At 45.7% G+C, this 25,530-nt stretch overlaps 1 protein-coding gene across 2 annotated transcripts; it reads left to right on the top strand.

The window, feature by feature from the left end:
- Positions 1-5,023: 5,023 nt before the first annotated feature.
- Positions 5,024-24,764, top strand: Hsph1 (heat shock protein family H (Hsp110) member 1). Of its 2 annotated transcripts, XM_052167975.1 has the most exons (18): positions 5,025-5,403; positions 7,466-7,523; positions 9,125-9,265; positions 9,795-9,917; positions 10,458-10,557; positions 10,853-10,986; positions 11,292-11,536; positions 11,892-12,120; positions 13,834-13,940; positions 14,093-14,226; positions 16,433-16,641; positions 18,024-18,155; positions 21,012-21,149; positions 21,693-21,818; positions 22,533-22,640; positions 22,731-22,850; positions 23,049-23,210; positions 23,903-24,764. In XM_052167975.1, the coding sequence occupies exons 1-18, from the start codon at positions 5,297-5,299 to the stop codon at positions 24,104-24,106; spliced, it is 2,577 nt and encodes an 858-aa protein (XP_052023935.1). In that variant the 5' UTR covers positions 5,025-5,296; the 3' UTR covers positions 24,107-24,764. The 2 variants fall into 2 exon arrangements, with proteins under 2 accessions (XP_052023936.1, XP_052023935.1); XM_052167976.1 differs by lacking the exon at positions 18,024-18,155 and having other exon boundaries at positions 5,024-5,403.
- The last annotated feature ends 766 nt before the right edge of the window (positions 24,765-25,530 follow it).

Raw genomic sequence — 25,530 nt, forward strand, 5'->3', positions numbered from 1 at the left:
CAGCCTTCCTAAGGCTGTGGCCCTGTAATACAGTTCCTCATGTTGCGGTTACCACCAACCATAAAATTATTTTGATTGCTACTGTAATTTTGCTATGTTTATTAATCATAATATGAGTATCTGTGTTTTCTGATAGTCTTAGGTGACCCCTAGGAAAGGGTCATTTAACTCCTGAAAGGTCACAATCTACAGGTTGAGGACCACTGGGTTAGAAGCCAGCTAATAAATATGCCTTTTCATAGGAAGCTTATAATACAGTTTCACCATTCAGCTATTCCAGTGATATTTATTGAGCATCTCTACAGCACTGGAAAGAAAACCATGTACTGACCTCCCGAGTCATATATCAGAGAGAATTAAACATGAGCGTAGGCATATACCCCGGGGGTCATTGTGGATTGTGGCACATGTGTGCAGAGGAAGCAACCACAGACTGCTACTAGGAGGTGCCATGGACAAGACTTTCAAGGCAAGCTTTCCAAAGGAAGCCTCAAAGCGTAGCTAAGTCTTTGTTTTTTTGGTTTTGCTAAGTCTTTGTTTTTTGGTTTTGCTAAGTCTTTGTTTTTTGGTTTTTTTTTTTTTTTGTTGTTGTTGTTGTTTTTTTGGATTTGGTTTTTTCGAGACAGGGTTTCTCTGTATAGCCCTGGCTGTCCTGGAACTCACTCTGTAGACCAGGCTGGCCTCGAACTCAGAAATCTGCCTGCCTCTGCCTCCCAGAGTGCTGGGATTGCAGGCGTGTGCCACCACCGCCCAGCTGCTCTTAAGTCTTGTACAGAAGTAGTCTCATGACTGACTTAAGCTCCTGGCTCCAGCTGTAATCTCTCAGTTCTGCAATGGTCGTTTTCCTTTTCAAAATGACAGTAAGGTCAACGTAATGGTTTTCTATCTCAAAACTTCTTCAAGAGAGACTAGAAGGAGAGGGAGAGGGAGGCAGGTGTGTGTATGGAGGGAGGGGAAGGATCAAAAGGAAATGGAGGCTCTGTCCTAGAATGCTACAGTTCCGGATGTGCTGGTTGGCCCAAGCCAAAGAGACCTGCTCTTGTCACCTGGGCGGGTAGCAGTTTCTCTCAAAGATAAACAAGAAAAGCTGATGCACCTTTGGGACTGATGACGTGTTTCCTCGGTAGGCAGAGAGACGTGAGATTCAGGCCCAGTCTGAGGTGTGAGAGGGAGCAGGTCTACCTAAGAGACTAAGGGAGAAAAAGTTTTTCAAGCAAGGAAACGCATGCAAATACAGATGAGTCGTTGTGGGAGGCACGCGCAGTGACGTCATGACGTCGTGTGCTAGCATCAGAGTAGTTTAGAGAGTCTACAGAGCAGGCATGCGCAATTGCCCACATGCTGAATTATTATTTTTTAGCCATATTTGTTATGAAAGATGGCAATTCTTTTGTAAACTACAAGGGGTAAAAAGCTCTAATATGCTTTTCCGTGGCCTCATTGTTAGCGGCTGTGATAGTTCCTTACTGAGACCATTGTTTTACGGTTTTAAGTATGTTTGTGTGCTTCAGTGTTTGCATGTGTGTTTGCGCACCACCTGTGCAGCACCCATGGAGGCCAGTGAGGCCCCTGGGTCCCCTGGAACTGCAGTTAGTAATGGCTGTGAGCTGTCACGTGGGTGCTGGAAAGGAGGTCAGTGGTTTTCACAGCTGAGCCATCTCTCCAACCCCGAAGCGCCCTGTCGTTTTATGCCTATCTTTTTGTGAGTCTTTGCTCCCCACGGTTTTCCCATTCATTCCAATGTTTTCCCTGCTCATTATAATACAGCTGAAAGACAAAGTAGAATTTGGCAGAACCGATTAAAGAATAAGACTTAAATATATGAGAAAACAAAACGGATAATCTCGGGTTATTGGGCACCAACATTGTGCAACAACCGCGGCAAACACGCCGTTATTGAGACTAGGTTTTATGCTCTCCATAGCCCTCAGCACTGGCTACCAAGCTGACAGGCCTGGGTCGCTTTTCTTGTTTATCTGCCTTTGTCCAACACGCCCTTCCAAGGACCCTGCCTATAGCTTGTTATACCTGCTGCACTGGACTGCTCGGAGCGGCAGCTTCGTTTGGACTTTACTTTTTTCTATGGTGCATTTTTTGACTTTATTGCTCTGTAGGAGCTGTCTCTGCTTCTAGTTGGAGGGCTTTTCTTGCTCTCTAAAACAGAATTAAAACCAATAGCTGTTACGGATGGTAGTCGGGATAAATACGTATGTCTCTCCGCTTACCTCTGGGCTATACTTCTAGACTAAGGATTTGTTGGGGTTGGGTGTTTTTTTTTTCTATTAAAAATTTTAAAAGTATATGAATGTTTTGCCCGCATCTATATATGTGCACTACGGTAGAGAGACTCCTCATATGCTGTCAGTATAAAAGCTTGTGGCCAATGAGCTGAGGCAGGATTAGAAGGTGGGACATGGTGGGTGGGAGGGAATGAAAGAGAGAAAGGGGCGAGATTGATTTTTAGGAAAGAGGCACGGGGATTCACCTGGGAACTATAGGGAAGATAATCGCACAAGCTTGAAGAGAGGAACCTAACTCCGTTTAAATGGCTTATATAAGAAATGAGCAAGTCAGGGAACAGGTCCAGGCTTATGGTCTAAGCATTTATTAATAGTCTCAGAGTTATTCTGGGAACAATGTAGCAGGCGCTGAGGGATATACACTATCTACATGCAGTGCCCATGAAAGCCAGAGGAGGGCACTAGACCCCCTGGAACAGGTGTCTGTGAGCTGCCGTGTGTGCTGGGAACAGAATCCTTTGTCCTCCACAAGAGCAGCAAGTGCTCTTAAACGCCCCCCCCCCCCCAGCCATCATTCCAGCAGGTTTTGTTTGTATTGGAACTTAGTGTTGACCTAAAACTTCTAACACTGTGACAAAAGAAGCATGGGACATTTCATGATAAAGATTAATGAGCACACAGTGAAACAGAATGACAAACGGGGCTTCTTACATCCTCTCGAGAATGGACTCAACTCTGTACATAAGCAGATAAGGAACTGGTTAAATAGAGAAGACAAGATAGCCACACAGCCCAGCCACACAGCCCAGCCTCCACAAGTCTTGAGGCTGCGCTTCTGGTGTTGGGCTTGACCAATCCATCTTTCAATCTACTGAATGTTCATTAGCACAGGAGATGTCTTATTTACATCCAGACCTTCCAAAATCCCAGCGAGAATGGGTGTTACTGACATTTTACAGGTTGGTCTAGCGTTACAGACATTAAGTACAATTACATGGTAATTACATGGTTAGTGTTTTGTATAAGTTTTCGAACATTACAAAACCCCATGAGAGAGTACACAGGAAGGGCTGGTAATTACCAGTTTGCATGGCCCTTGAATTACTAAGAATGGGCAGAACACAAGTCCATAAAGTCCAAATTCAGGTGCTGTATTTTATATAATATACATTAGCAATGAGTACTAAGATTTGAACCTGACCTAAATCTGTCCAGGTCCACATCTCTCCGCAGTTTATTTATATAAATATATAGAGTATGGGAAGTAAGTCAAATAACTTAGAGGTCTTCTTTATTTAAAAAAAAAACAATGATTCTATTGATTTTTAAAAGTTTTCATATATTAAAAACAAAGCTGGGGTAGTGGAGATTTCAGAGACACAAAATGAAAATAATGACAACAAACATATTTCATATTTAAAAATGCAGCTGCCCTAAGATAGCTTCTGTTCTTCTCCCATTTTAAATATGATAGTTATGTGTAGCAGGTGAAATAACTTAAGTGCCAAGCCAAACTAATCACTACGAATACAACTTACTCTGTAATTTGTATATAAACCTCTCATTTAACCAACCCCACTTGTCTTGCTGGAAGAGGCAGTGCCTTACATGTCATGAGCTAGTTTTTAATCTTGGGCCCCAACTCTTTATTCAATTACACACTTACTTAGCAGCACACATTTGAACTGTGCATATTTCTATATCCTAGAGGTAAAGTACTCACGGGGTTCTCAGGCAAACTTTTAAGTTTTTAAGGGTACATAGGAATTGAAAGCAGTTTTCAATCCACCTCTGCTTTTTCTGTTTCTTCACAGAACCTAAGCTTACTTTCTGAGGAAAGAAAAGGAAGGGTTAAATTACACAAGGAATAAACCATACACCCATTTATTAAACCATATTATTACCAATTAAACTATATTAAACTATAACCATATGGTTAGGAGTGGTAGGGTTAAACAAAGTCGGCTTAATCTCGAATCCAAAATATGCAAAAAAAAAAAAAAAAAAAAAAACCACGACACCACCAGCAGCCTCTCAAATTGCATAACAATCAAAGGTTGCTTTCATTTTAAAAAAAAAAGAAGAAAACCCCTCTCGTGTTTTATTCTGCAACAATCTTGCCAGCGGACGAATGTCTACAAAATACAAACCGCATTTGCGGCTTAAACTGACGTCCCTAAATCGCAATCCATTAGCTGTTGAAAAACAGGCAAGAAGGGGAACACAGAACAAAGCATACACCAGAGAAAGCGCGCGAATCAGCAGCAACCAGCTGGGCCTCTTTTTCTGAGCCCTTAAGACAAAGCGTGATCCTGGCACGCACCAGGAGCTGAACTACATATCCCAGCATGCAAAGCTCCTAGGCCTCACCACTGGACTCCGCTCCCCGGCATGCAAGGCGCTAGGGTCTCCCGGCCAGACTACGCTTCCCGGCATGCTCTCTGCTAGCAGCAAGTCGGTAACCGGAGGGGCCTGGGGTCCCGGAGTAGTGGGTTCTGTCTCTGCCCTTTTACTAGTTCTTCGGCGTCGGGAGCCGGACACTGCCACCCGGGGTCACCTCTTAAGCGACAGAAGTTCCCGACCCGTTATTCATCGCTGAGGTCAACTAGAACGCAAACTGCCCCCAGGCTGTGGAGGGCGGGATGGAGGCCGGGCTAGCTCGGTCTGCTTCAGCCAATGGCGCCCGAGTAGCTGCCCTGACACCATGGCAACTCAGGCCGCCCGTGGGGGGACCAGCAGTCCATTGGATAGAATCTTTCTCGAAGGCTCGAGAAGAAGGAAGCGGAAGTGGCACGTGGAGGCGCCGGTGAGTAAAATGCCGCAGATTCTGGAAAGTTCTCCTCAGTAGGCTACATAAGGCTGAGCGATTGGGACCTCCCCTTTTGGATTGGTAGCTGAGCAGCGGCGACTGCGTGAGCGCGGCGAGCGGCAGGCGGCGGCGAGCGGTGGCAGGGACTGAGCGCTGTCTTGCAGGGTAAGCCCGAGACATCTTCCCGGCCGTTCGGGAGCAGGACGAGCACGCAGCGGATCCGAGGCGGAGGCGGACCGGGCCAGCCATGTCGGTGGTTGGGCTAGACGTGGGCTCACAGAGCTGCTACATTGCGGTGGCGCGGGCCGGGGGCATCGAGACCATCGCTAACGAGTTCAGCGATCGCTGCACCCCGTAAGTAGGAGTCTGGGTGGCTGGGGAGGGCTAGAGCTCGCCGCTTCCCGTGGGAGATGGTGGTCGGGGGATTCAGAGAACCGTGACCCCCGGCGACCACCTAGTCCGGCAGGCCTTCCCGGCTCGCCCCCTACCCCCCAATCAGCTTCTTCAAGCTGGCACCGGCTCCCACCTCAGTTAAGATCTCCGTGGAGCAAGGGCTACTGAGCCCTTTCCTCCGCATGGTGAATCTCCAAATGACCTAGAAGGTTCCAGAGCCTTTGCGCCGCTGCTTGCCTAGGGAGCGAGCGGACTGTTGTTAGCGACCACAGAAACACGCTATGGTGGAGGAATCCACCGTCTCTGCCTCTCATCTACTCTCGATTTGCTAATGTTGCCCTAGTACCCCGAATCGCTTTTTGGAAGCGTCCTTCTTAAAGCTCATTGTGAAAGACGTTCGTGAGAGTTTCCAGACCCAGAGTTTGTTTATTTTTAACACTGTTTGGAGCAAGCAGTACAAATATCACATTATTGTCGCTAACACGCTGCTGTGCAAAAGCTAAGCAGGAAAGAGAGATTTTTATCTCGGAATTAAATATTCTGCAGCAACGTGGGTGGGTAAACGGAAGCATGGTAAAAGCAACTTTTTGAGGGGGTTAGTTTCTGAGGGTTACATAGAGGCAATTAGACCTGCATGTGCATTCACTGACAACAGCTGCGTGCTTTTTAAGGCAATAATTATAGGGGTTTTTCCCCATGTGCAAAGTCCAAGAATAATAAATGTTAAACATGGAACCTGAAGGTAGAATCCTTCTGACCTTATTAGAAGAACATTTATGGGTGAATTGGAGGAAATAAGCCTTGCCAGTGACTTGCTCTGAGCACGAATTGGTTCTCTGGCTCTCTCTAAAAGCCATGGTGGTCTGTGATTCGGCAATTAGTAGGAAGGATGCCAGTCTTTCGTGCCCCCCTCCTATATGCCAAGTGCTTCTTCATTCTCTGCCTAAAAAGAAAGAAACAAAAAGGTGTTTAGAGGAAAGTAGGGGGAGCTGCTGGGGGCAGTGTGTTTGTTGTTGGCCAGACTGAGGCGCTTTATTACCCTTGGTCAAACTAGGCTGTTGGAAATGGAGTTGGCTCCTGCTTCCTATTACAGTTGATTGATTGGCGTGGAAAATGAGGCAATCCAGTCCTACAAGTGTCTAGTCTCCCAGAGCTCAGAATCCCAGTGCCTGTAGACCGAACCTTACAAGATTCAGCTGTTGGTTGAGGATCTGTGGCTTTTAGGGTGCACTGAGTACCTACCTGCTTAAGAGCACCTAGGTCAGAGCTGTCTCTGTTCCAGCAAACCCCAGTGTCCTCAGTGTAGTGCCGGTTTACTCATCCCCTTTACCCATGTAGGAGTAACGGAACCCAAATTAGATTTGGATTAGTAACTCACAGTGGATTAGTAACTCACAGTGGATTACTCTCTAATCCAAAGCCTTACTCACTGCCTCCTCCACACTCAACCATCTTGTCTCTGTTCTGGTTCCCATGTATCCCCCTTCCTCTACCAGAAAGCTGTCTCTCATCATCTTGCCAAAGCAGGTGCATTGTGAGGGCTTGGCCTGTCTTTTCCCTCAGCATGTGCACTCCAGTCCGCAGTAACTTGGTTTGTGTATCATTTTTATTTGACCTTATATATAATCTTCCTCATCCACATCCTTAAAACTCTACAGGCAGCCCGTAGACGTCTTAGGGTTACAGAAAAACTTTGAAATTCTGAAGCAGATGATATATCAGGACAGTGACATTTAGGGTTGTATAAGACTAATGACAGATAAAGAGTTAAGTTTACTCTTTGTCGGTTGTGCCTAATGCCAAGTTCCCTATCCTTTGTGACCTGGTGACACTGTATTAGCACCCCAGGTATAAAATACCCGCCAGACTCAGTTTTGAATACCTGGTAAAAGTTGTAAACTGCAGGATTGTGCTTCATTTATGTTGGAATTTCCCTCTTGCCAGCTTAGAAATTGCCACAGATGTGCTTTTTTTTTTTTTTTTTTTTTGAGTGTGTGAAACATTTGTTTTATATTACTTTTAGGTCAGTCATATCATTTGGACCAAAAAATAGAACAATTGGAGTTGCAGCCAAAAACCAGGTATGTTCTTGAAGAGAGTGCTCATCGGTCTTTTTTAAAGGAAATCCCAGAAGCACAGCAAAGTGATGCGCTGCAGCTTCTGCTCCTCTCGAGTTAAAACCATGACTTGGGGCTGGAGAGATGATGGCCCAGCCAGGGGCTGGGGGCTGTGTGGGGTGCTGATCTGTCCCTAGCACTTGGTGGTTCACCGCCCGCCTGTGGCTCGGTTAACACACGTCTGGCCTCCTCCAAGGGAGCCAGGCGCACATGTGGTGCTCATCCCTCCATGCAGACACTCAGCTGTGCTCCTTCAGAGTAAAAATAAGGACATTTAAATGGACATCTGTCAGGTGCTACCTCCCCACTCCACTTTGTTCCTTCCTCTTGTTTCTGTTCCTTAGGTTTTTAGTGGCAACTTTACTTTTGGGTATTTGGCTTTCAGTTTGAAAATTAGGTAGGTAGGTAGACTGTGTGTGAGGGGGTCCTCACTGGCTGGCCTGGAACTCCCTCGAAGAGGTCTGCATGCCTCTGCCTCCTGGGTACTGGGATTAAAGGCACATGGCGCCTTGCTTGGCTTTAAAATGTTTAGATTACAGACATTTGATTTCTTTCTTCCCGTTTGTAGTTTCTTAGAGGCCAGTGAGGTTCAAGTCCTCGGTGGGTAGAGGGACCCATTGCCAAGCCTGACAACAGGAGTACCATCCCTGAGACCCACATGGTCATGGGAGAGAACAAAGTATCTTCATAGTTTTTTGTTTGTTTGTTTGTTTAATTTACATCACTTTTAGAAGCTTAGTCCGAGCACATTCCTACCACACTGCTGAATTGTAGGTACTGACGAACCAGAGAAGATAAAAGAAATAGTAATAGGGGGTGCCAAGTTTAAATGGCTTCAGAAGTTTAATCTCTAAGCTTCATTTTTAGTGAGGAGCCTATCTTTGAGTGAAATATACTCTTAAGTGGGATTTGTTTAATCTAGAGTTATGACCCAAAGAGTAAATTAAGACACCATCTCAGAAGGGCATGGCATATTTCCATCTAGTTTCCTGAACTTCATGCCCCATGTCACTATGTGTACCTGAGAACACGGCCACATTCCAGGGGGCAGGGTGCTGAAGCGAGCATGCCCAGCAGTGTCAGATGGAGATGAGCTCAGTGATTATAAGATCTGTGTGCTGCCCTCTCCAAAAAATAAGTCATTTAGAAACTTAGAACGAGCCTCAGGTCTGGAAGAGACTCATGAAGTCCTCATCCTGACAGCGCTCCAAGTCTCACCGGAGTTGGAACGTTGAGCTCGTGTTTATTTGGGGGAGAAGATGGGATAGAGCAATATAGTCGCTGCAGAGTTTCAGAGCGTTGGAGACAGCTGCACCGTCTTTTCCTTTATCTTGCAGATTTTGAGATCTGCCCAAAGTCTGATGACACCATTGCCTTTCCTTCTGGCATTTTCCATAGAAGAAAGTACAGTAGGAGCTATCCATTCATGGAAAATCGAGGACTGAGGGAAGGTTAGGTATCCCTCTCCCAGAGATGGTTTGAGTTGCAAAAATGACTGTAATTGCTGTAGGTACTGCAGGTGATGAAATCAGAAAAAAACTTTGAATTTTATATTTCTTTTGCAGCAAATTACTCACGCAAACAATACGGTGTCTAGCTTTAAGAGATTTCATGGCAGAGCATTCAATGACCCCTTCATTCAGAAGGAAAAGGAGAATCTGAGCTATGATTTGGTCCCAATGAAGAATGGTGGTGTGGGAATAAAGGTAAGACCGCTGACTCCAGCCCCCCAGCTGTCTGGAGGGGGGAGGGACCACATCTTAGGATTTCAGCCACATTAATGGGATACACTGGGGTCTTTTCCCTTTCATTTGGCTCCTTTTAAAGTATAGTTAATAAAAGCTGGTTCCTGAGATATTGCACTGATAATGCATTTCTATAAATTAATATGTTTCTCGGTTGCTTTGGTATTAAAAATCATAGTAATGAGTCTCACAAATGGTCAGACAGCATTTTGAAAGCATGTGCCAAGCAGTAGAGCAGCCACCAGACGCCCAGCTAAGGGCAGTCGTCCGGTCAACATGTGTCCTGGTGACTCAGCCCTGGCGTCCCCTCTAGGGGGAGACGCTCCTTTTCATCTCTAGAGAAAAGTTTTTCCCTCTTTCCTCCATTTTTTTTGTTTTTAGCTCCTTTTTTCTTTCCGAACAAATTTTGTGGAGCAGGGTTTACTTGGAAGTTCATCTCAACATTTAGCTGAAGTGTTGGAGTATTTAAACATTTTCCACCTCATTGTAGGTCATGTACATGGATGAAGAACATTTCTTCAGTGTGGAGCAGATAACAGCCATGTTGCTGACTAAGTTAAAGGAGACCGCGGAAAACAACCTCAAGAAGCCGGTAACAGACTGTGTCATCTCGGTAAGTAGACCCCAGCAGGCCCGCCAGGCGGCTTTCCGCTGGCCTCGCACCTGGTGCTGCACAGGTGCGCACCTTTCCTTACCAAGGTGCTTTTAAACTGAATATTCTGGAGCATTTCAAAGTAAGCTGGAGTTGTAATTTTAGGTAGAATCTACAAAGGTCCCTGACTATAGAGATGCAGTGCAACAGGGTCTCCCCTGAAGCGTTCTAAAAACACAGGGAGGGTGTTGTCACCTGGTTCCCTCTCTGTGGCAATTGGCTGCTGTATACCAGGGCTTGGTAGTCCTGAGATTTTTCACAGTGAAAGAACTTTTCCCTTAGTTGAAAACCAGTGCTTTGGGAATTGTTATTAATTATTACTTCCGCAAAAAGGTAGCTCTGAAAATCGAGGAAATTGCTAGAAATCACGTCTCTAAGTTTCTGTGTTTGGGGGCTGGCAGTCACTGTTGGGAATTGGTTAAGACTGTGAAACAGTTGGAAGCACCGTGCCCAGAGGGTGAACATTCATTGGTCTCTCTCTCTCTCTCTCTCTCTCTGCAGGTCCCGTCCTTCTTCACAGATGCAGAGAGGCGGTCTGTGCTGGATGCTGCGCAGATTGTGGGCTTGAACTGCTTACGGCTCATGAATGACATGACGGCTGGTAAGGAATGGTGCTCGCTGGTGCCTGCTAGAGGTGCTGGAAACTGATGGTGCTTTTACAGTGAGATTGAGTTGAGTGTTCCTGGATAAGCAGACTCTTAGCAGGTTGTGCTTAGAACTAGGTGTTGTATCGAGTCTGGTACTGTTTGTGACTTGTGGGTAATTGTGGAGTGGTGGAAAGTTACCCAAAAATCAAGAGAGTAGTCAGTCACTGGTTCTTTGGAAAATGGAAAGGGTCTTCCTGACAAGAAATGCCCAGGGAAATGACTGACAGCTTGCTTTTGCTTTCCTTGCAGTTGCTTTGAATTACGGAATTTATAAGCAGGATCTCCCGAATGCCGATGAGAAGCCTCGGGTCGTGGTGTTTGTGGACATGGGACACTCCTCCTTCCAAGTGTCTGCCTGCGCTTTTAACAAAGGGAAACTGAAGGTAAAGTCAAAACGGCCCAAAGTAGAGAAGAGTTGTGTGCAACTGCATAGAAATAGAGTGTCCTCTTAGCACACCCCGGAGGGACTTTTTGTGTTTAAGATTCTCCTGAGTGTAGATAGTTAGAGTAGAAAATACTGTGAGAGACTCCCAGAGGTTGGCATTTGTTTAGTTACATCCCTCCTGACTTAGTTTAAACAGAAGTTGCAAGCATGTTAATTAGCTTTTTGAGTAGGACTATCCAAGATTCTGATTAAAACATTATGGAAATAACCTGGTCCTCTCTCTTGTTTCTTAACCAACCTTAGGTTCTAGGCACAGCTTTTGATCCCTTCTTAGGAGGGAAGAACTTTGATGAGAAGATAGTAGAACATTTTTGTGCTGAATTTAAAACCAAGTACAAATTAGATGCAAAATCCAAAATTCGAGCCCTCCTTCGTCTCCATCAGGAGTGTGAAAAGCTAAAAAAGCTCATGAGTTCTAACAGCACGGACCTGCCGCTGAACATCGAGTGCTTTATGAATGACAAGGATGTCTCTGGAAAGATGAACAGGTATTTGTATCTTGAGTTGTACTTGTGAAGTAGACGAAAGTTGAACATTTAACCTCATGTTCTTTATGGCCAAATGACTTACACTTCAGGATTATGTGCTGTGTGGCTTATGGCTTTAGACACTACTGTTCATCACTTCTGAGAAGAATGCTTTTTTAAAACCGTGTGTGTGTGTGTGTGTGTGTGTGTCCTTACCATGGTGCACATGTGGCACTCGTGGGACAACTCTGAGGACTCAGTTTTCTTCACTCAGGTTGTCAGGCTTGGCAGCAAGTGCCTTGTAGAACATTACAACATAGTGAGGCAGCTGTCCTAGTAATGGTTCGTGATGTGCCTGTCCCTTCTGTTTACTAAGGTCACAGTTTGAAGAACTGTGTGCCGAGCTCCTGCAAAAAATAGAGGTCCCCCTTCACTCGCTGATGGAACAGACTCACCTCAAAGCCGAAGATGTGAGTGCCATTGAGATAGTTGGAGGTGCCACAAGAATCCCAGCTGTGAAAGAAAGAATTGCCAAATTCTTTGGAAAAGATGTCAGCACCACGCTCAATGCAGATGAAGCCGTGGCCAGAGGGTGTGCACTGCAGGTATGTATGTGAGTTCCCACAGTCCCACCATGGCTCGTACGCATGCACCCAGTTCCTGCTCATGTTCCCAAGGAAGCTACCGCTAGATAAATCCTGAAAAATGGGAGAGACCGGAAGGTGAACGGGCCCACCCGCCTGGCAGTGTCATGTGAGGACTAGAAGCAGGCCTGGTTCTGAGAGGGCAGAAAGCATCTGTGTGGTAGTGGGAGAATTGCTTTCAAGCATGGGGGGAATTAGAATGCTAGTCAGTTGTCATAAAGAATTGATTTGAGGGGGTGTGTGTAGGTTAAAAGTATTGGTTAACAAATGGTTTTAGAAAATAGATACTCTGCCCACTCCCAAATGAATTTTTAACCCGCTTCTCAAATGACACAGTGCAGGAACTAGGAGGCTGGTAAAGCAGAAGCACCTAATCTAGAATGTTACTAGTGAACCCAGAATGCTGTGTAATTTAAGATACCACAGTCAAATAAGGTTGCAGCATTGGAATTGATGTTTCTGTCAGCCAGGTTTGAGCTGTGATGATCTACTTGACAGTTGTTGACAAGGAATGTGAGATTGTATGAGCAGAGGTCTTCAGGGAGTGGGCAGCACTGCCCAGTGTCTGGACACAGCCTAGCTTGGCTTTGGGTCCTTTCTTTAAGACATTGTCGCATGTGTGTTGGGGTGGGGGGTCAGGGTTCACTTACAGTGTTTGCGGGAGCCAGCCCCTTCCCAGGTAGTCCTTTACAGGAAGGGCTTTGTTTTCCTCCCTCAGTGGGATATGCATCCTTAGCCTAGGCTCCGCAGTATTGGAAATTCTAAGAGGTGGAGCTGAGTTTTGGCTTCTGTTTTAAGGAAAACACTGACCTTCCTTGGGTCTGTGTGCTTTTCTATTTGTTTAGTTAGTTTGGTATGTCCTGTCCCAACTTTGAATTTGCCACCACTTTTCATTTGAAAATTCTGTTAAATGTGAATGTGAGGCTAGAGATATGGCTCAGTGGTTAAGAGCACTGACTGCTCTTCCAGAGGTCCTGGATTCAATTCCCAGCAACCTACAGATGGTGGCTCACAACCATCTGTAATGAGATCTGATGCCCTCTTCTGGAGTGTCTGAAACAGCTACAGTGTACTTACATATAATAAATAAATCTTAATGAAATAAAAAAGGAAAATGCGAATGTTTTGAGTTTCGCTCTTTTTTGTTCTATGGGAAAGCGGTAAAGCAGGGCTTCCCGTAGGTGTGTGCATCGATAGAGTCAGCTTGTAACTGCACTCCACAGCCAGGCAGTGTGGGGAAACCTGTGTTCCCAGTCTAGGAAGCTTGGAGTTAGAAATTGCTGCCCCCCCCCCAAAAAAAATCCAAATAAATAAAAAGCGTCAAGTAAAGCGTAAAACAATTGCTGGCCCAAGATTCATGATTTGTCTTCATGGCTAGTGATTAGCATAATGGTAAGATGACACATTCTGCCTTTAAACCTAGCACTTGGGGGGCAAAAGCAGGCGGATTTCTGGGTTCGAGGTCAGCCTGGTGGTCTACAGAGTGAGTTCCAGAACAGCCAGGACAGAGAAACCCTGTCTCAAAAAACAAACAAACAAAAAGACACATTCATTACGCTTGAGGAGATACTTGTTGCAAGCAGTTAAATTTGCCCATCCCAGACTAAACTCTAAACTGTCATAGGAAAAGATGTATGGAAATAATTTAACCTTTAAAAACTTTGTCTTTTCAAGTGTGCAATTCTTTCTCCGGCATTTAAAGTTAGAGAGTTCTCTGTCACCGACGCAGTTCCTTTTCCGATATCTCTGGTCTGGAACCACGACTCAGAAGAAACTGAAGGGTATGTAGCTGCAGATAGCTGCCGCATTCCTTGCCACCTGTCTTTGGTTTGGCCGCTGTGAGTGGTGGGGTAGAATTAGCAAGATGGTGGGGCTTGTCTTTATCATAAGGTCTGAGCTATTGAATTCCTTTACTTCCTTGCTTCCTCCTTAGTGTCCATGAGGTGTTCAGTCGGAACCATGCTGCTCCTTTCTCTAAAGTGCTCACCTTCTTGAGAAGGGGACCCTTTGAACTAGAAGCTTTCTATTCCGACCCTCAAGGGGTTCCATATCCAGAAGCAAAAATAGGTAAGCAAGTCCATGGTGTGCGTCTGCTTTTGGAGTTCAAGTTGCAGCTCATCACCCAGTGTAGAAACTGACAGTTGTTTTCCGTAGCAGTGTGGTGAGGAGCCTTGTCTTGGTTGGACACTGACCTAGAGCCTTGCTCTGCTGTTGGGTGTGGTGGAGAGCACTGGCTACCCACACAGACCTCCAAGCTAGAGTGCTATTGGCAGGGTGTTACTTCAAATTGGAAGCTTAGCTCCTAACAGCGGGGTGGCACTTCCCAGACCTTGTGCACTGCGACCTCTTGAAGGGGCATCTCTCAGGTGCCATTGTCCCATCTGCTTTAGTTTTAGGAACTTGGTATTTTTTTAGACTGGGAAAGCTGCTGGTGCCACCAGGGCTCGCTCTAAGAGTTGCCCTCACTCACCTTACTTACAGAGAAAGCATTTATTTGAAAGACTCTGGTTTGGCCAGCCATGCTTCCTTTCCCTAAAGACTAACGTGTTGTGACCTATCACATACTGCTTGTAGACACTGCACAGTGAAGTGGTAGAACAACTGGAGAAATTGTTGACTATGGACCAAGTCCTGTTAGACTCCATATTGTCTAGCTAGCTCTGAACAGGTGAGCAGCTTTGCAGTCCATGTTCAGAGGCTTCTTGGACCCATGAGCGGCCTTCTGTAAACGACCATTTAAATGGCAGTTACTTCTGAATCAGTGATTTGCTAGGAAACCAGGATCTATGCCGTCCAGCACCTTTGACTGGTCTAGGAATTAAATCTGTGTATATGCATGTGCAGCCAGCACCTTACATACAAGGCTGTTGTATCCATGGCATTCTTGACTATAACTGCTTCAAAATAGTTATGTGGGGGAGGGCCTATCCATGTAGTTCTGGATGTCCTGGAGCTCGGCATATATTCCTGAGTACTGCTATTAAAGGCATGTGCCACCGTGCCTGGCAAAGTACCTATATTTAGAATATTATTTGTGTTTGAGTCACTATATGGAGGTCATAGAACAACTTTTGGAAGTTGGTTCTCTGTTTGCACCATGGGTCCCAGGATTGGAGTTTGGTAATTTCCATCCATGGAGGAAAAAGGTTCAAGGATTGAACACCTGATAGCAAGCACTTTACTCATTGAGCCGGGTCAGCAGCCCTCAAGAGGCTTAGGATTTAGTGGTAGGTAGCTGTTCCTGGGCTCTACAGTAGGCACTCAGTGTAAATAGTGACTCCAGACAGTGGTTCTCAACTGTCCTAATGCTGCAGCCCTTAGTACAGTTGGCCGTGGCCATGTTGTGGTGTCCCCCCCCCCCCCCGAAAATTATTTCTTTGTTACTTTGTAACTGTAATTTTGCTACTTCATGACTGTAAGTTTGCGATTGTTAATAATTGTAAATGTCTGCTGTTTTCCAGTGGTGTTAGGCAACCCCTCCTAAGGGTTGTTTGCCTCTCCTCCCCCAAGGGGTCTGGGCTCACAGGTTGACAAGTACTTCTAGAAGACCAGATGATAGCAGCGTTCAGACTGCCCTTAGTGGGTACTCTGCAAGGCTGCAGTCTACCCTGGCAGTGCAGGTGTTGATGTGTGCTTCAGCTCTTGTTCCCTATATAAAACATGACATCAACAGTTTCCATTATTCAGTCAGAAGATCAGTATTCCCTAAAAGCCTGGGAGCTTGGTTTCTCCCGTAGATTTCTTGTAGATTTTTTTTGTCTTCTACGTGCTCATCCACCTAGAGATATGAGAAGGAGGAGGCAGGAGACTGATTTTCAGGAGAGCCTGCCTCAGTGTCTGCCCAGCTCATGTTACTAAAGGCATGTGCTTTCTTTTTTTTTGTTTTTGTTTTTGTTTTTTGGATTTGGTTTTTTTGAGACAAGGTTTCTCTGTGTAGCCCTGGCTGTCCTGGAGCTCACTCTGTAGACCAGGCTGGCCTCGAACTCAAAAATCCGCCTGCCTCTGCCTCCCAGAGTGCTGGGATTAAAGGCATGCGTCACCACCGCCCGGCTGGCATGTGCTTTCTTAAAAAGGTTTAATGCATATTAGAATGTTGGCGTAAATTGTAAATAGACTCGTAAGTGCTGCAAGGGACCTGAGGTTGGTTGGGGTGGGGAAACAGTTCTGGAGTGACACTTCCTTTGCCTGTGGTTTCTTAGCCTTTATATTCTCTTGGCAATCTTTATAGAAATAAAAAGTCCGTCTCTAAACTGGCAGTTCCTTCTTGTTCTAGGCCGTTTTGTTGTTCAGAATGTTTCTGCACAGAAAGATGGAGAAAAGTCCAGGGTGAAAGTCAAAGTGCGTGTGAACACACATGGCATTTTCACCATCTCCACGGCGTCCATGGTGGAAAAGGTCCCGACAGAGGAGGAGGACGGGGCCTCTGTTGACGCAGACACCGACTGTCCAAACCAGAGGCCGGCCGAAGGCTTGGATGCCGATGTAAGTTGTTGGATCGATCATCACATTCAAAGGTAGAATTGACTTCATTCTAAGCCGCAGGAGTGTAATTGTTAATCTTTTTTTCAGTTACTGTAACACTGATCAGAACTTTATATGATGATAAGTTCCTTCTGATTGTAATGGCAGGATATGAGAGTATTGTGCACTGTGACAGGTGCAGGATGCGTTTGAAGAAACTGGTCTGTGACTGGAGTGGAAACAGTTGCTCTTTTCTTTTCCTTCTTACTTAAGGATATATATTAGGTCAGATGTTAACTGGTTAAAAACAGCTATAAGAATTGAAATAGGAAAGTAGATTTTGTTTCATTTTCAATATACAGCAAAATTGGCCCTGGTGTTTATTCCAGGACTTGTTTTTATTAGCGTAATTTTCTGGGCTGGGGGATGTGAGAAGAGAAATCTCACAGTAATGGTGGAGTTGTGGCTGCTTATTTTCTTAGCTTAGGCTTGCAGTTGATTTCTAGGAGCAGTCAAGAAAGGCTTACAGCAAGAGTCAGGCAAGGCAGTGCTGGCGTAAGGCGTTGGTATCCACAGACCTCAAACACTGAAGGACCTTTAGCATCCTGTGAACCTTAGGTTTGTTCATCTGGACACCAGTCGCATAGTGGCTAGTGCTGTATCCTTTCTCTAGGTCCTAGAGCCTTCAGTCTGAGAAATGCCTTGCCTTGCAGTGTCTGCTGTAGGCCTAGAAGCTGTGGGTGGAGATGTGAAGTTCTAAGGCGGGTGGGCAGGGCATAGTTATCTCAGATAGTTCAGCCTGCCTTCTCTAGCATGGAGACAGGTGATAGCAGGTACACATTTGCTGGGACTGGGGCTACTAAAGAGCCTTCGGGTAATTTCCTTTCCCGTTTGTCTTTAAACTGTATTGTTAGGCAGGCTTGTTAGTCAGTGGGTGCTGTTGATTCTTGGTGCTGAGGTCCTTTGAGGTAAGATTGCTGAGTCATGGACTGAGAAGCTGTGGGATGATCAATCAATCAGTGGTCATTTTCTGTAACTCTGGAGTGGTACCACTAAGGTGCATGCTGCTGCTGGTTTTGGAAAGAGCCTGGGCTAGAAGCCCATGTCCTGTGCTTGTGAGCATCTGTTCCGGGCTAGGTGAAAGGTTCTTCAAGGAGAGCTCTGGATTGTCACCCATCAGAGCCCTAGTGTCTTATGTACCTATAACACTATCATTTATAGAGTTATTTACAGGTTTGAAATGTCTAAAGTTTCATGTACTTATTTTTATCTGGTACCTTTTCTTTTCTGCCCACCTATTAAGATTTCAGAAATTGAAAGTACTGTCTTTGGTGCCCCATAATTTTAAATTCATACAAGTACACCTGCTTTCTACATCCTTTGTGCCTGGGCTTTCATTTCAGAAAAATATCCAGCAAGACAACAGTGAAGCTGGAACACAGCCCCAGGTACAAACCGATGGTCAACAAACCTCACAGTCTCCCCCTTCACCTGAACTTACCTCAGAAGAAAACAAAATCCCAGATGCTGACAAAGTGAGTGACTCTTCCAGTTCATTGCATTAGACCGTGTTGAGTGTGTGATGGTTGATGGTTTAACCCTGTGCTTTCAAGGGGGAGCCCAGCGATTTTATGGGGCAATAGGGTTTTTTCTGTTCATTTTCTACATGTGTTATTCAGCTAAAAACCAGCTAGAAGTAGTACTTTAGCTTAAGCAGGGAAACCTAGATCCCAAAACTTCTCTTAATAACTGCCACTTTAAGACAAGAGCAGAACGCAGAGATCTGATGTGTTCTAAAGGACAGAAGGACCTGCCAGTTCCAGAGGCAGAGAGATGCATCCCAGTGCTGCAAAATTAATTCAAGACTTGATTGATATAATTAATACTTGGGCTTTAGTAGTATAGTAAACTTTTTCTCCTTTTTTTCAAATAACTGGTCAATTTTGAATTGATTATAATAATGGTCTGGTAATATCTATATTCCCAAATGACTATTTCAGTATTGAAAACTAAATAAAATTATTGTGTCCTTTGAAAAAAAAATGCCACATTGTAATCAAACCTTTAAAGCTAGTGGTCAGGTCGGCAGAAGCTGGTTCCCAGCCTAAGCTGGATTTCAGAGTTCACTCTGCAAGCTGTGTGTAAATGATTAACTGTCCTTCAGAGTCTCGCTGCCTCTCGGATTCTGAGAATACCTTACCCTTACCTGGGTAAGTCACAGAAGGGCTGCTGGGGCTCAGAATGTATTCTCTGTCCTAATTAATCCTGTGGCCCTGAGCATGAACTGAATTTTGAAAGCTGCTTTTATTTACTTATTTTTTTCTAATTAGGATGGAGTTTGAGGTATTAGTATTTATTAGAAAATAGGTCCTCACATTTCAACATCATTCCTCTTGATTTAGGGTGAAATGTCTACAGACTTCTGCAGATAACTGACTGTAGTACCTTTCTAGAAAATGGCATTGGGTTTTTGCCCTTAAACAGCTCTTGGAATATTGCTGGGCTTCCGAGGATCCTGCTTGTGGCCTAATTAAGCTGTGGGTGGAGAGTTCTGTATAGTTCTGAGCTGTTGGCCTTTTGCTAGGGCAGTCTCTGTCTCGGTGACTGTCCTGTGTCCCCATGAGGGGAGCCTACTTACAGCTCCATTTCCTCCCACTCCCTTCATTGTCTGCCACCTTCTTGTATGTATGTATGTATGTATGTATGTATGTATGTATGTATGTATGTCTCTCCCCAACCCCTCCCACCCCTTCCTTCTTTCCTGAGATCTGGGCTGTCAGCTCTTCATTACACAGAAAGCCACATTGCAGTCTGAACCAATCAGCAGCAAGACAATGCCCTCTTAGGTTGTCTTTATGCATTGAGGGCTGCTGCCTGACCTTCATCTTCTGGCCAGGAGGAAGGACAAGCATTTACAAATAGTGAAGTGAGGATGCGCCGCAGAGCAGACAGTACCAGCGGCATCCTGCCGCACTGATCTCGGCTGGTACAGCAGCCACTATTGAAAATGCAGGGCACACCTTCAACAGGGAGGGAAGGCCACCCTGGCCTTGGGACTTCTCATCTGTATTGACTGCTATTTTGTGCTTATGTTGGTTTGGTCAGGGATTGGTTGAATTTTGTTCCTGGAGTATCGGATGTACACCTGTGTCTTGCTAGACAATGGGTTTATTTTTCTCTGTGGTTCAGGACATGCTTTGGCACTGTAGGCTGACCGTAGTATCCACTGCAGTCTGTAGCTTTAGCACAGTCACTGCACGTGATTTTTCTTAGTTCCCTAAAGCTCTGGTTCCCAGAGGCAGGGCTTGGTGGGATGTCACAGGTCTTCCCATCTTGATGTGCTAGCAAAGGCGGTCCTGTTACGGGGAGCTGCGCTCCACTCATGAACCCACTGGGCAGCCGAGTCTGCTCGGTTGTATCGGTGGAATAGGAAGTGTGACAACATTCTGAAGGGAAGCCAACCATGTTGGAAAATTAAAGGCCACAGGAGATACCTCTGTAGCCTTGTGTTTAATATAACTTGAAATCCAGAATATTTGCTGCTGTCCTCTCTCTCTCTCTCTCTCTCTCTCTCTCTCTCTCTCTCTCTCTCTCTCTCTCTCTAAAGTGGTCCCATTCACCATGACATACTGTAGGGTTAGGGTGTTTTCTATACTCCTCATGAAGCCTGGAGCGGTTTTCTGCTCTGGCTGTGACCTACCACATGCAGTCAGCTGTGGCGGTCTCTGCAAATGGCAGGTGCGTACTGGCAGCAAATTCAGATTTAAGAGCTTTATGCCACTCGCTATATCATCTTGTTTGCCATCATAAGACCCTTTCATCTCTTTATGTGGCCCAAGCTGGCCCTCAGACACATAGCTGCAGATTTCTAAGTGCTGGGGTGACAGGCATGACAACTGTGCCTGGCTGTCTTCAAAGTTCCAAATGAGAAGTGATATGGCTGAAAGGCAGGTGGTTTCTGTACAAGTAATAAGCAGAGTAATAATAAGCCTTGTAGAGGTGCTCTTGAGCGTGCTAGTCCTGACTGGAACGGGAGCCATGCTGGAGAGGGACCGATAGGCACTCGGGCCTGGGTGAAGTCTGATGCCTCTAGTGTTGGTCTGGGGTTAGGTGAAGTTGTTACTGTAAGATTCTAGACTAGAAAAGTAGATAATTTAGTTTTGAGTTTAAAGGAATTTGGAAAAGATTAAAGATTATTGTGACAAAGTAGCTGATGGTGGAGCTGATGCAGAAAGGTGACACTCTGAGTTAGTGCTGTGGTCCGAGGCGGCGGCGGTGTGGATGCTCTTAGTGCAGCATGAGAGTGAGCGAGCATAGAAGAGAGCGTCGGGAAATAAGGTAGGGTTTTGTTTTCTAAGCATTAAGACGTTTTCTTTTTCTTAACCCTCAAGGCAAATGAAAAGAAAGTTGATCAGCCTCCGGAAGCCAAAAAACCTAAAATAAAGGTGGTAAACGTTGAGCTACCTGTGGAAGCCAACTTGGTGTGGCAGCTAGGGAGAGATCTTCTTAACATGTATATTGAGACAGAGGTAAGTGCTTTTCTGCATGCCACAGGGGTGGCTACATGAGGTGTTAAGTTGAAATGACTTCAGAGATGATAGAGGCAAAGGGATGGCTCTTTCTACTTAATGGAGTTGTTTGGGTGTGGCACTGAGGTCTGTACTTTCTAGGGAGTTGTCTTGTGCGTGCTGAGAAATGCTGTGCTCCTTTGAAGTGATGGGTTGCACAGGCTCCATGGGAAGCAGGCCACACACAGAATTAGCCTCTGAGAACACGGGCAGGCCTTACAGTCTCAGTGTTGGGAGACTTGAGAGTGATCAAGGTCCACTGTTACTGAGATGAATGCGCTGAATTTAGAAATCTAATAAAAATTCCTCGTTATTTAAATGTCAGAGTGTAATGAAATGCAGGGTGGCCTAATGGTATTAGAAAACAATGTGTCTACATGTGTTTATAAATCTAAGGACCATGAGGTTTTAAAGAAAAAGTTGAGTGGACTGATTTTTCTATAATCTTCACTTGTTGAGGTGTGACTTGGATTTCTGAAGGTTGATTAAGCTCTTTCCTGACAGGGCAAGATGATCATGCAGGACAAGCTGGAGAAGGAGAGGAACGATGCCAAGAATGCCGTGGAGGAGTGTGTGTATGAGTTCAGGGACAAGCTGTGCGGACCATATGAGAAATTTATATGTGAGCAGGTACACTCCCGCTCTAAGGCTGGGTTGGGTAGTCGCTGCTTGTGTCTGCTGAAAACAATGCGCAGGGCCCTAGAGAGGCTCACCTGCGGTGAGAGCCGCATAGCACTCCAGTAGTGGTCACCGTCCAGAGGAGCCCAGAAACGTCTGCTCTGGAGTCTCTGGCATGTGACTTGGGGGCCTAAAGATAAATAGGAATGCTTGTGCTTCCTTCCGTGCTGGTGTTATCGGGCAGTTGTCTGTTACTGTGACTGTGTGACACCACTGCAGTGTCACTCAGCAGCACTGTCCCCTACACCCTTTCCTTGCTTACATGAAACTCTGGGTAAATCCAGAAGCACAGCTGTGGGAAAGGGTGGACGAGACAACAACCCGGTGTGGTGTGCGAAGTGACTCAGATTTGGGTTAGGGCCCCTCTAGCCTGACCACCCCCTGGGTTGTGCTGCACTGGGCTTTGGTCGCCACCTGTGCCTGGCGTAATGGAGATGATTGCTTTGGAGAATGGGGACACAATTGTTGCTCCAAAGCATTGGGTGTATAGATGACCTGGAGCTGGGTTTCTTGGGTAAGTCAGAAGTGGGGTGCTAAAAGTGGAAGATAGAAGCCATGATTCCAGTGACTTCACCGTGAGCTCCCTGGGGTCACTGCTGAAATGCATGCTTGGGTGAAGAACCTCTGAAATAGACTGCCACTAATCTTGTTGTCCTTTATATAAAGGAACACGAGAAGTTTTTGAGGCTTCTCACAGAGACAGAAGACTGGCTGTATGAGGAAGGAGAGGACCAGGCTAAGCAGGCATATATTGACAAGTTGGAAGAGCTGATGGTAAGCCCTGCTCTCCCCAGACGGTAGAACCTAGCAGAGATGTTTATTATTAAAGTATAAGTTGGCAATTAACTCTTATTTCCATTTTAGAAAATGGGCGCTCCGGTTAAAGTCAGATTCCAAGAAGCCGAGGAACGGCCCAGAGTGTTGGAGGAGCTGGGGCAGCGCCTGCAGCACTATGCCAAGATTGCCGCGGACTTCAGAGGCAAGGTGGGCGCTGTCTCATCCCAGGCAGTGACCTGGACTTAGCCAGATGTGGCCTAGGATCTCTATGCTGAATAAATGTTGCTCAGTGAGGAACGGTTGGTGTTCGGGACCAGGGTGGATTTGAACTTAAGGAAAGTAGATCTGAGTAGATGGACGTGGCTGTCAATATTCTCCAGAGTGTCTTGTGTACTTTCTATCCAGGATGAGAAATACAACCACATTGATGAATCTGAAATGAAGAAGGTTGAGAAGTCTGTTAATGAGGTGATGGAGTGGATGAATAATGTCATGAATGCTCAGGCTAAAAGGAGTCTTGATCAGGACCCTGTTGTGCGCACTCAAGAAATCAGAGCAAAGGTCAAGGTGAGTGTGCTGCCAGCTACTGACTGGACTCATTCAGCTTGGCACACCGATGCCACCCCTAGTACTCTCCTCGTCCTCTGGACCAGCCAGCAGGCTGCCTTAATTCAGTATTGCCACTTAGAGCTGTTCCATCTCCATCTGTCCTAGCTGCCAGTGTAGTCTTGAACCTTTTATGTGACAGCAGTTGTTTGTCCATTGAAGCAAACACACTGAGTGCACAGTCCAGTCCTGCTGTGGGATAGAAACCAGCAGCACTGTGCTGTGGGGAGCAGGCTGCAGGCCTTTGATCAGGGCCGGCCTGAGAAGAAACCAGAGGGAGCCTCCTGTCTGAAATAGCATGCGCAAACAAGGAAGACCCAAGGGGATGTGGGCCTTGCCAGCCACCTGAAGTTCTAGGCTCCAAAACCAGATACGTCATCTTGAAGTGACTTAGCCTTGAGTCACTGTCCCTTGTTGTGGAGTTCATAACTCCTATGTTTTATGTTGCAGGGATACATTAGCTTCTATAGCTCCTAGCAAGTCCCCGAGAAGGCATCGGAAGCAGTCAGTTTGATTAGGATTGTCACTGATTTAGTTATACAGGTTTGAGAGAGTAGAATTGGGTAAGAAAGCTCTGGGTCAGGCGTGTGAGGAAGTCGTTGAATTAACTAGATGGATCTCAGTTATCTTATGGCTAATTTTTGTTTTCTTAGGAATTGAACAATGTTTGTGAACCTGTTGTAACTCAACCCAAACCAAAAATTGAGTCACCCAAACTGGAGAGAACTCCGAATGGCCCAAATATCGACAAGAAAGAAGATTTTGAAGGCAAAACTCACGTCGGTGCTGAAGCTCCGCAGCAGAACGGTGACTGCCACCCGAATGAGAAGGGCTCTGTCAGCATGGACCTGCACTAGGCCCGCCGCTCCCGGCTCATGAGACGGGTTTGCCAGTGTGCGACTGATTCTGTGTAACAGACTGTGTCTATTTATATTTTCTTTTTTTTTTTTTAAGACTGTCTAGAAATTTTGTGTATTAAGTGGGGGGAGGGAGGAAAAAGCTTGAGTCTGTAGTCTCTGACCCTGAGGGAGCGTCCTGGACATTGGTGACAGGTTCCTGTGGAGTAGTGACCCGCCCTGAGCAGTATTGCTGCACACATGCTGAGGAGCTGGGCGTGTCTTCTGAGGAAACGAACTGCAATGCTGTTCAAGCGCTGGGATCAGAATCTTTACAGTTATTCTTGCCAAGGGTTTTTTGATTTGTTTTGTTTTGCATTTTGCTCTTTATTTCCGCATGTGTGTGGCTGTGGTTGTTTATAAATGAGACTAAGTCTGATTTGCATAAGGGCTTTCAAAAATTAAATCTGTCCAGTAGAGTGATATTGCTTACATTATTACCAAGTCAAGAGTACAACAGAACTAGTGAACTGTAGCAGCATGCGAAGCAGGGCTGTAATTATCACCACACAGTGCACCGTCCCGTGGAGGTGTGACACGGGAGCTGTGTGGATCACGTAATCATTGTGAACACCTCATGAGCTTTAAAATAAAGTCCACCCTGTGGTGTCATTTCTAAGCTGTCGGCTTTGTCGTGGACTTGGGATGGCATTGGGGAAAGGTGTCCCATCTTAAAGAACAATACCTGCTGACCACATTGAAAAACCTAAGCGCAGAGTCCCACCCTGCAAAAACCCTTCTGGCACCTATGACCATCCTGGCCCCAGTCCCCTGGTGACTGACGGACTGGGTGGGTCTGCTAGTACAACTGCAGTGCCCTACAACCAAAAACCCAGACGTTAACCTGTAAGTATTATCCAGTATTAAAAATTGATAACTTTGAGTTCTGAAGTCAGTTTAAAAAATATTTGTTATCTTTTTGAGTTCTTTTGTCTTTCAAGGTCTTACTACATCGAGTTCTTCGGTCTCAGGTAGTGTGGCTCCCTAGGGCAGGGCATCGTGATGGTTGTGAGGAAGTGGCAGGGGGAAATTCTTCACCTTCGGTCAGATGGAAAAACCCATTTGCTCCCAGTATCACCTTGGAATACCTTCCTGCTAGGTCTTGGAAGAGTGCCACCAGCTGGTGACCTCACCCAAACACGAGGCTGACCAGATTAGTCTTTGGTTTGGACCTTGGGAAGCTTAACACCTAGTATGTCCTGACACCATCCTGGAGATTTCCTGCCATGCTGGCCGATTTTTGATAGCTGTAGCAAAAGTGCCTAAGGGTTGGCACATTATAAAAAAAGGTGCATTTTGGAAGCTTAAATACAGTTAGCATATCACTAGCTCCAGGAAATTCCCCTGACTGCATCACAACATGGTAGGTGCAGGGGTGGTGGAGG

Source organism: Apodemus sylvaticus, chromosome 22, assembly GCF_947179515.1.
Source record: "Apodemus sylvaticus chromosome 22, mApoSyl1.1, whole genome shotgun sequence".
NCBI classification, from domain to species: Eukaryota; Metazoa; Chordata; class Mammalia; order Rodentia; family Muridae; genus Apodemus; species Apodemus sylvaticus.